Source organism: Taurulus bubalis (genome assembly GCF_910589615.1).
Source record: "Taurulus bubalis genome assembly, chromosome: 18".
NCBI classification, from domain to species: Eukaryota; Metazoa; Chordata; class Actinopteri; order Perciformes; family Cottidae; genus Taurulus; species Taurulus bubalis.
The window spans coordinates 6,201,228-6,212,419 of NC_136606.1; the positions used below are offsets into that span (position 1 = coordinate 6,201,228).

At 46.8% G+C, this 11,192-nt stretch overlaps 1 protein-coding gene across 1 annotated transcript; it reads right to left on the minus strand.

Moving 5' to 3' along the window:
- Positions 1 to 460: 460 nt before the first annotated feature.
- dselb (dermatan sulfate epimerase like b) lies at positions 461 to 5,978 on the minus strand (the record flags this gene model as incomplete). The annotated part of the gene is made up of 1 exon (XM_079234231.1): positions 461 to 5,978. The coding sequence occupies one exon, from the start codon at positions 5,976 to 5,978 to the stop codon at positions 2,331 to 2,333; it is 3,648 nt and encodes a 1,215-aa protein (XP_079090357.1). The 3' UTR covers positions 461 to 2,330.
- Positions 5,979 to 11,192: the final 5,214 nt, after the last annotated feature.

The window sequence follows — 11,192 nt, forward strand, 5'->3', positions numbered from 1 at the left end:
ATGAAACCACTGACTCACTGGGACCCGGCTGTGATGCCAGACACAACCTGTTGATGTTTTTTTCTCTCCAAAAACCGGCTCCTGTTCAGGTTCCCGTGTTATTAATTGTCGGCTCCTCCTTGTCATGCATGTCACTCGTACCAGCAATTAGGCTTCAGTCATCCATGACTAATAAAAAGGGAGGTTTTCTTTTTTTTGCCACTGAATAATTGTAACAGCAGACATGTCTGCACAAGTTTCACCAGTGGGTTAGTATAGTAACCATTGTGAACTATTGAAATGTATGCCGTCTCTTTTGTAGTGTTGGATTATAATAGTATAACATGAGCAGCCTTTTAATAACAATATCTGCAGCACATGAGGACTGATCTTATGAAATCACATGGTACATTCTTTTATCACAGCGCAAGAGAATCCACTAACAACTCACTGCATACGAACAAAAGACTGGTTGCCGATATATTTATGAATTTATTATATTCTTTACATCATCTCCACTGCTTGCTCCAGAGCCCACAGAAAACCGTTATAAAGAAAGTGATTGTAATTCAAGGCCACAGAAGCAAGGAACCATATCCCCACAAGCAAATACAAAACAGAGTTGGTAACAAGATTGCAACACCAAAGTGAAAGCATGTCTGCCAAGTCTACACATTCAAAGATCACAAACATCAAACGGGTTTTTTCCAGGCAGTCAAGGGTTTCAGTGTTCGCAGAGAGGAAAACAAACGGGACTGTTTCTAGCTGAGGAAAGGTGGATATTTCTAAATGGGCACAGTATGTGTGTTTTTTTTAAATCTTTTCCTTGTGTGTACAGATGCGAGGAGACGGTTTATAATTGAGTGAACCGTCTGCATGTTACATGTGATCCAGTTACAGTGCATGAAGGTCAAAGCAAGGCAGCCTCAAAGGTGCATGTATACCTTCGCCCGGGACACAGAGCATAACGGCACACAGTCCAAATGGTCTCTGACTTTTTTTTATTTTTTTAGCTGTTCTTAATAATCATCCGCTGCCCATTCAGTCCACTGCTCGCTGAACTCTCTCACGACAAAGGCCCCCAAAAAAGATCATTGGATATCTGATTGACCACGACGGGAAATAGAAAATTGTTTGCATATCCTTCAGGCTTTTATAGTGAAAACAACACAACAATAAAACACAGGGTAAGCCTCAGTTATGGCATTTTGCAGATTAATATGAGTAGCTGAGGGGGATGCTTTGGAAATTGCTTTGACTAGAAATATGTCAAGACTGACAGTTTTTTTTTTTTCAGTTTGATTCCTATTAAGCACTTTCCTCTGATCTAATTCAATAAATGCCAAAGGGAGTTATAATAATCATATTCAGTCCTGATCCTGTGGGATATGTGACTTTGGAACCCATAAATACTTCTAACTTTCTTTCTTCTACACATACTATCTTCTGAGGTTCACATATCTTCAGAGGTTTAATATTTCCAAGCTAATCGAGTACATAAAGTACAGTTAGTTTTGGAAAACGCGCTGAACCGCGCATAGAATCAAAGGAGTCCCTGTGAAAGTGCTAAGCCACCGAGCCATCATGACATAGTTGAGCTTTAAATAAAATCCCTCCACTGATGGAACGACAATACAATCCGTCCCATTCAGCCGTCTATATTAGAGCAACAAAGCTTTTTCTCTGCTTTGCCATCGAGTCTTTACATTGCAGCATTTTGTAGTTTTAAAGGGAAACAACACACAGAGTTCAGAACTAGTGTTTGAAAACCCTCTCCCAAAGCTACGAATTAGAAGTCTGTCAATAAGTGTGAGTCTTACCCATTAATGAGCTTCATGACAAATCTGTTTCAAACCAGTAAATATCTCTTGACTCCCCCCCACACCATCTCACCCAACCAAAACAACTAATGAGCCAGTTATAACAGATATGGATTTTGCACAAACATTTCTCTGACATCACAGATTAGGGATCAGCAAAACTCTCTTACTAAGACAAACAGTAAACATTCTTCACTGTGAGACTGAGCTGCTGTTGGACGCTGCAATAACAGAATAAATGCAAAGGTCTAAAGTCTCACTCCATAAAAAAAAGTGCTACAAGTGAGTGTGAAAAGAATAACATGAGCTCACCTATTTTAATGTAAAATATTCCTCCCTCACGAACATCTGCTGTCTGTACAACACCCAAACAAACACGACTAACAGAGGAAAAAGAGACAGAAATGCTACTCAGCTTCTCCTCAACTCGTAACATCTTTTTAAAATGTAAGGTCAGTGCAAAAAAAATAACATAGATGGCAGCTACAGTAGAACGAGACAGCTCAATATCAGCTGACCAGCAGCAGCAGGTTAACTGGTGTAACCCAGCCTCCCCATCACGCTCCCACACACGTCCTGTATTAGTCTGATGTCGTTTTGCGGCATATTTTGCCTCCACATGTTAATGTTGGCTGGTGAAATGTCCCCCTCGTACATCAGGTTGTACAGGTTGGTGGAGGTGGTGAACAGGAGCTGGTTGAGGGCTGCGGGTGAGACGGGCACCCCCAGGAACGTGTGGATGCTCTCCGCCGTCTCCTGCGGGAAGTTCACCACGTCCTCAAACCTCACTTGGAGGTAGGACTCCTCGGGGAGGCCCTCGCTGACCCGGAGCGCCGCCGCGGTGTGAGCCCGCCACAGATGAGCCAGGATGAGGATGGGGTTGGTCTCCGAACGGGCCAGCAGCCTCTGGATTGTTTTAAACTCCGGCGCCGCCGTCGGGCACCCGTCGCTGCCAGCGCCCTCCTTGAATATCAAGGAAAGGTGCTGCGGGATGTTTTTGAGGGAGTAGAGGCTGGGTTTGCTGTTGTAAACCATGAGATAAATCCACGCCCGAGGGTCTCTCACCAGGTAGATTGTCCTCAAGGACGACCCCACGACCTCCTGGATGAAAGGCAGTTTGAGCGACCAGCTTCCGCTCCGCATGTTGAGCACCACCCGGGCGTTGGGGAACTCGGCGACATGCCGCCTCATCTCCCTCACGGACTCTGCATCTCTGTCCAGGCTCGCTCTCAGTCTGCCCTTCAGCTCCGACGCCGGCTCTCTCCTCCTGGATCTTTTCTTTCGGTCCCTGGAGGGGCCGGCTCTCTGGGGCTGTCTGACCCTGCTGCCCTCTGCCAGCTGAATATTCTGCAAGTGCAGCTTGGTGTTGTGGACCAGCGAATGCAGCCAGCCCTGAATAATCTTAAACCGTCCGCGCACGACGTCTGACCTTGACCACTCGCAGGCGTCGACCAGGGAGTCAAACTCAAACTCGGTCTCGGGAATGTCCACGTGCTCGGTGGGGACTCGTATGTAAACAAAGTCGGAGCTGTTGTAGAAAAGGTGCTTGAGTATTTCCGACCCCGAACCGGGAAGGGTTGTTATGACGACGGTGGGTAGAGGGAGCCGGCGCTGCTCGTACAGTCTGATCTGTTTGTTTGCTTCGCTTTTGGCACCCGCAACTTTCCATTTTACCCCACAGAGGAGCTGATCGCAGCTGTTGGACACAAACAGCAGCTCGGCGATCCACAGGATGAGCACGGTGAGGAGGGCGTAACGCATCAGCCTGCTGAAGCAGACGTAAAACTTCCTCTGCATGGTCAGAAACGCGATGGCCACGCAGAGGACGACCCCTGCGATCACGTTGACCGTGAAGCCAAAGTCAAACAGCTGACTGTTAGTGCTGATTGGCTTGGGGATGAGCTGGGTCCCGAGGCCGTATCGAGTGATTTGATATCTATCCTCAACTTTACCGTGACCTCCGAATCCTAAATAAGTCGACCTCGCTCCTATGTCTTTATAGTTTGTCGCAATAGAGACTATCTTCTCTGTGTTATTTACGGTTAGAGAAATTCTCACTCCGTTTTTGCTATTATCCACAAACCTACAGCTGGACACTTTGACATATGGGCCGTGTAACACGTAAGCTACTCTGCTGACCGGGCCTGTAACCGGAAAAGTGACATTGACGTACTGAGTCCACCTCTTTTTAAACTCCGCCGCCTGCTCTGCCTCTTGTATCCTGGTATCAGGGCTGTGACCCTGGCTGTCGAACCAGAACATTTTATAATGAGCATCCCACACGTCCATCATGGCGCCGTTATATCTGCCCATGAATTTGAACGGGACGTATTTAAAGTCAATGTCAAGATTGTGGAAAAAAGCGCTGAGGGATTTCACGGGCGAGTCGCTCCACCTCTCTACGTGGTCGAGCACCAGCAGGGTCTGTGAGTTCAGCAGGACTAACGCTCGGTACACGCTCTTTAGTCTCATGGCGGGGGAGTAAGCCGCCGCCGCTTCGCCGCTCACGAACATGGTGTCCCCGTGAGAGGAGGCGACAATCACCTCCCCTCTGGCGTCGCCCACGCCCTCATCGGTCCAGCGCAGCCACTTAGCGCACTCCCCCAACTGCCCCTCCCACGGCGCGTTACACTGACTAGTAGGAGACGGACTGAACACCAGCACGTTGTTCAGGTAGCTGTACTTTGGCCCGTAAAGAGCTTCAGACACAAACACCTGTCCGTTAGGAGCAAACGTGAAAGAGTTCTGATCCGGGTGCTCGTGGCCTGGGTTGAAGCTGTTCCAGCCATCCACCCAGGAGTAAGGCTTATCGTGGACGATGTCGTAGACGGCGCGGCCACCCAGCTTGCCGGACTTAAAGGAGACAAAGGTGTTACCCTGGCCGTTCGGTAGGCCGGCGCCGTACGTCACCACACCCCAGTTTGAGAAAATATGCATCCTAGCTTTCCCAAAGTCGTGGGGAGGCTGCGGCGCGAGGTGGGAGTTGTACCAGATGTATTCCGTGTGAAGAGTGGCCCAGCGCTGCGCGGCCGACTGCCCCATGGGACCGTCCTTGGGCCGGTGCTTTCTAATCTGCTGAGCCAGCCAGTTGCCCGTCCCGTTCTTCATGACGAACGTGTCGAGGAAAACCAGCTGGCTCTCCGGCCCGTAGAACCAGTTGTAGTTGGAGTCGGCGATGCCAACCGTTCTCTGAAAGCCCGGCAACAGAGTGGCGTAATAAAACCAGAAGTGTCCCCGGAGCCAGTTGCTCTCCAGGTTGTCGATGTTGAAATGGCGCTGAGCCAAGAAGACGTACTGCGTGATGGACTTGGCGGTGTAGCTCCCGTAGGCCACTCCCTCATCCAGAGAGCCATCGACCACATGGTTGAGGAGGAACATGGTTTTCTCCATGTAGCTCACCGCCACTTGTTTCCAGATCATCGACTCCCGGTCGTCATGCGATCCCAGCACGATCGCACCGATCAGGACGGCTAATATGTTGGTGGTTTGATGATTTTGGAGGTACTGTTTGCCCCACCCCCTGTACTTTGAGAGGTCAAACAGCTGCTCCGTCTCAGAGCGAATTTTCTTGAGGTAAACATCCCGCCGCCGCTCGTCCAGGTAGGAGTAAATAAAGTCATAAGCGGTAGCAAACCCAGTGAGAGAGTGCGCCGTGGGGACCTCGTCGTTAGGAGCGCTGGTCACCTTCCAGTCTGGGTACTCAGCCATCCTATCCATAAACTTGATAAGAAACTGCAGGGCAGCAGAGTCCTCTGGGCACAACAGGCAGTAGAGAGCCAGGGGAGGCAGGTTGTTCCCATAAATCTCATTCCACTTGCTTGTAAACTCTACATGTTTCACAGGGGGCATGTAAGAGGGAACGTTTGCCAACATCGTGAGCGCAGCGGCCCGGATGACTTTAAATATGTGACTGTGGGTGGTGGAGGACCTTTGCCTCAAGTGCAACACATCCACTTGGTTAAAATATAGGTTGGGATGTGAATCAGAGGAGCGGAGTTTCCACTGCTCAGTCGCTCTGGCTTGTGTGAGCTTGACCTGCAGCAAGTCATCTGTGAAAATGTCTCTGTCTGTGGCGTTGAAGACGCCCGAGAAAGCTGTCCCCACTGCGAACAGTGGGAGTAAAAAAACAGAATATAAAACCCAGTTAACTGCCATGTTGCCGGGCATTTCTGAATACATTTTACTGCATTTAAAAATTAGGCAATGTCCTTTAAAGAAAAAAAGTTGGTGTAATGTCCCATAACTTCAGTTATTTCAAAATAAAAGTCCAGGTGAGATATATTTGTCCCAAAAAAAAAAAATGTTTTATAAGACAAATGATGCAAATTCAAAGTCCCATGTCAAAGAAGAGGCACAAAAAAAAACTTTAGTGCAAGAAAAAACACTATCCACATCCACTTGTAAAATCTCATAACAGTTTGCAAAGGCAACAAAACGCATCGCATCAATTATACATAAATGTCTGACGGTAGGAAGACGTCTCTCGTCCGGTTTGAATTTAAATCCAAGAAACAACATCCTGCACGTTTCCCTCCTCCGTCCTCACAGTGGTACGCGTGCTCGTGAAGACTGGCAATCGTCCCCGATCGCGTGCTCCAGTAACTCATATCGATCTCCTTCCTCCTCCGAAACATTTCCTTAGCCGAACAAACATCAGTCAGCCCCAGTCGGCGTCCGGTCCAATCACAGCCGCCCACAGGCTCCGTGCGCAGCCCGAGCGAGCTGCAACATCCGCGGACAGGAACCTCAGCCAACAACGCATCTCCGCAGATAACATTGCTTGGTATCTCTCCCTTCCCTCCCACCCTCCGGCTGCAAGACACTCCACTCCGAAACTGCCCGCTGCTTTAAAATTGCAAATCCTGATCGGCAAATTGATCCGTTTGCATTGGTAAATCCGGCACCGTCCTGAGATCCACGCTCCTCATCTCCCCGCTATTAGTGTGGTGAAGTCCGGGGGAAAAAGAAAAGAAAAAAAGAGGAAAGTTGTCGTCACTCCTCAAGTATTCAAAGAATGAGACATGTTTCGTGGGGCTGTCGGCGGGAAACAGTGAATCAGCCTCTCCGACCGAATGATGAATAATCCAGATGTGTTATGGGCGCGTGTCCGCGGGGGATCTGTGCGTGCCCGCGGCCGATTGAGACAAACATCTCACAAGTGGAGCTGTGTGTAATGTCCGGACAGCGGCTCCGCGGTGTGTGTGTGTGTGTGTGTGTGTGTGTGTGTGTGTGTGTGTGTGTGTGTGTGTGTGTGTGTGTGTGTGTGTGTCCCGACTGCTCCACACAGTCCGTGTGATTGTTTTTCCTGCACTGGGTGGAAAATTTCCACTGTACAAACTGTAGAGGGAGCCGTGACTTCAGAAGCCCAGACTCGTCTCTCATGGAGCAGAGAGTGGGAAGGCTGAATATTCCTCTAGTGAAATATGTTCCTCTCTCTCTCTCTCTCTCTCTCTCTCTCTCTCTCTTTCTCCCTCCCTCTCCCTCGCCCTCTCTCTCCCTCTCATTATGATGTTGCTACAGAGGCAAAATCACACAAGTGGTTGTGAAAACACTCTTTTTGGATCTACTAAAAACATGCATTGTTCTCACAGACACACCATTTTTTTGTATTGCAATGTGTGTTGTTGTTTGCAATAGACACCCTTTTAAAAACGGAGCTAATTGTTCTTTAATTGGGTGAAGTTGCATACCCAAACTAAAAAAAAGGAGTATATCTGCAACCACACTGTCTATTTTAATAAGTTTGGTATCAAAATAAAAAGTAACACTTGTGAGATATTGTTCAGATGTGTTAATACCACTTACGAGTAATGAAGATGGCACACAGCACAGGACCCTGGAGCCCAAAATATCAAAGGAATACTTTCCTTCATTTTTGGATTATGCACAAAATGAGACGAGAAGATGTATTCCTCTCATCTAACTCACGTTCAAAGTCTTTCCTAAAATATTCAACTCTTATTTCTCTATATTTCAATGATTTTTGCGACGAGCCCAGAGCCAGCCGTTTGCCCCAGCTTCCAGTCTGTAATGCTAAGCTAAGCTAGGTAGCTTTTAACAGGGAATAAAGGCATCAACCAATCACGTTGTGCGGAAACAGACATATCCAAAACGTACACTATAGTGTAGCTGAGGATTATGAGTTACCTTTATAGAAGCAACAACAACAACAGAATGAAATACAAAGGCAAACTTTCAACAAAATGAGCTCATACCAGATCCACTCCTTCCATTATTTCCTTTCACAATAAAAGCCCAAGACATATACTGCGTAACTGTTTACCATAGGGAACTCCAATTCACTGAGAGCATTTAGCATGGTAAAGTCAATAAAATAGCTGAGAGTAATTTAGGAAATACACATTTAGCTCAGACAGACTGCCAGGCGCTGCTCGGTTCAACAGGATCTCGTTCGTTGGGCGTCTGCCCGCACCAATCTCATCAAATCTCTTATTGAAGGGACTGACTATGATTAGTCTTGGCATTCATACCAGTTTTGAAGGCACACAGCATGAATCCATGTCACGAACATTTCAGCCATTTCAGACTAGATCTCATTAGCATTAAAAAAATGAACCTATTTTTCTGGGCCCAAAATGTCTCTTTACACCCGTTTATCTTCAGTCTCAGTCGCATGTCTTTGGAATGCATTTCCCGAGGCAACAGAAAAGGCATCCAATAACCTCGAAAGCGTCTCCCCTCAGAGGAATGCGTGACATTTGCCTGTCCTAACACGTGGCACTATGCATGTGGTCTCATTGATCACCTCAGTCTGTGTATTAGGTTTCTGTGCTGCATCTCCGTTTAATGATGGATCGCTTTCTCTATACTCAACATCTCTGTCACGAAGATACTTCCCATGCCTCTTCTGCAGCATGCTCTCCCGCGGGAACACTGTTGCGTGATGTTTTTATTTTGTATTATTCCCCTCGGTTCAAAAGTGCACGCTACAGGCGCACAGTTGGCCTTCCCGACATGGCTGCAGGGAACATACACAGTTGTCTCCCTTAGGACAAAAATCCCTCCATAAGCACTGTGATTTCTTTTTTTTTAAACAGATATCATAATCTTTGAGCTTACATCAGTCAAATTACTTCAAAAGCAAAAGACATCATACTTCATGAATCAAAAAGAACCTGAAAACAACTTTTCAAAAGCTAACTTTAAGAAAGAACTGATTGGACAGCCCAACATATTTAGTTTTTAGCATTATGTTCCTTCACTGCATCAACTGTCCACTCGGCAGAGGAACAAATCAGTTATAAGTCAGTCATGATTAATAGGTAGTTAGAATTAATTAGCGGTATTTTTAGAATAATCACTCTGTATTGTAGATACTGTAGGAAGGTTAAGGTTTTCATATGTATATATGTATATATATATATATATATATATATATATATATGCTATATTGGCATGAGTTCCACTGCATCAGCCATGATGGTTACTGTGTGTCCCCTCTCAGCTTCACTCGGGCTCTTTCTCAAATTGGACCAAATTTTGATTCAACAAGATGTCGCCAAAACCACGGGTGAGTGAGGGGAGTGTCCTTTCAGAAACCTCAGGGGAGAGAATGTGGACGAAATGTCTCTGTTTTAGTATCCACGGGCTGCATCCCAAACCAAAGTAACATGGTTTAAAAAACAATAGTGTATTTTGGAGCAGGAAACTGAACTCAAACTAGCTAATGCTGAGGCGTCCAGCTCCTCTCTTGAACATTTGACATTCATATTCCTTTTGTGAGTGCATTCAATTTGACCATTTGCTTGGAAACCTGACCCACTATTACCCATCCTGCATCTCTGCAGAGGAAAGCATCGTAGCATTTCTGCGGGCTACAAGTTTGAACCACACTGCTTCTGGATGCACCTCACTCACTGACATCTGTACAAGTAGACATGTTTGAGCTTTGGAAAGTATATCGATATTTACTCACTCTATGTCACTTTTTAATGTCTTTGACCTCAGCTACTCCAGTGTTGGGTTATCGGGTTACATAGTGCCAGCAATCGGGGTTAGTCAGTAGTAACTGGGGGTCATGACTCTTTCTCCGCCAAAGTTTTTAGCTTTTTCTGAAAAATACACATTATAACATAATAGATTTTATATATACAATTACCAAGAATATATATATCTAATTATATAGAACCTTGCCTTGTGTTAAGATACTTGAGCTTATGTCAGGTTTAAATTAAACTGACGAAGAAACAGTGCAGCTTTTTTCCGAAAAGTCTGATTTTTAAAACAGAAGCGTGTCCGTGAGTGAGTAAAAAAAAACTCAGTCATGAACAATTCTTCTTGCAGCGTGCACCCCTTTGCTGCACGCTCTACCCAGACGTTCACTTCCATTAACGGTCCATCTGTTCAACCTCCATGTTTCTCAGCAGAGCACCTTTGACTAATTTGATCGTCGTTTAGTGGCACTTCCGTTCTGTCCCGTCGTCGCCGGATAATCGCTCCTCCAAATGAGCTCGGAGCGAGAGGAAAGCTTCTCGGTTGCACACGGCCGCCGTCCCTTGAAGTTTTGACTCCAAAACTAACAGGAAGAACTTCTAATCGCCAGACTTGAGCTGGAGAGGACAGGTTCAACTGAGCATCCTAATTAGAACAAGCCTGGGTGTGGTGAAAAAGATTGAGCGACGACAACCAGAGTAAACCAACACTCTAATCGCTCTCACCCGCAGCTGCTCGGCCTTCGGGTTGAGCAGGAGGTCCTCGGGGGGTGTTGCTGTGCGCCGGTTGCCTAGCGACATCTGAAGCGCATCTGATCGGGAAAGATAAACGGTAGATTGCCAAGTCGGTGTCAGACATGAATCCTGAGAGCAGCCTTGAATGACAGGTGGCAACTAGTGTCCCCGTGCCCACTGCAGCTCTCCTGCTGTTTACGCTGACAGTTTGAAGCTTTGCACATCTTGGCTTTGCTTGTTGAAGAAAAAAAATATATAAAATCTACAGCTATACATATTGAAAGGAGATGTGTGCGCTGACAGCCAGTGCCCTTATTAAAAAAAAGCCATGCTGGGAGCAAAAGGAGGTGTGAACCAGGCCCTTGAAAGACTCCCCTCTACCTCTCCCTGCAGAGAATTTCAATTCCCCCCCCCACCCACGCTCGAAAAGTCTCAGGTTGCTCAGCACGCCTGTGTCCTGCATCCGGCCCTCTGGGTAGAGGCAGAAGGGAAAAATTGGCTCCAACTGTTCAGGTTTCAAAGATGGTTGCAGTGTCAATCACAGTAGCCTCCTCAAAGGAAACCCGTACGTCCGCGATGTTCCTCGGGGCGCTTTCAGAATCACTGTGGTCGCTCGAAAGCATTCCACATTATGACCCAGAGAACAGGAAGCTGTTTACCTGATGAGCCCAGAAATGGAAGCGCTCCACGCTGAGGAGGGGCTTTT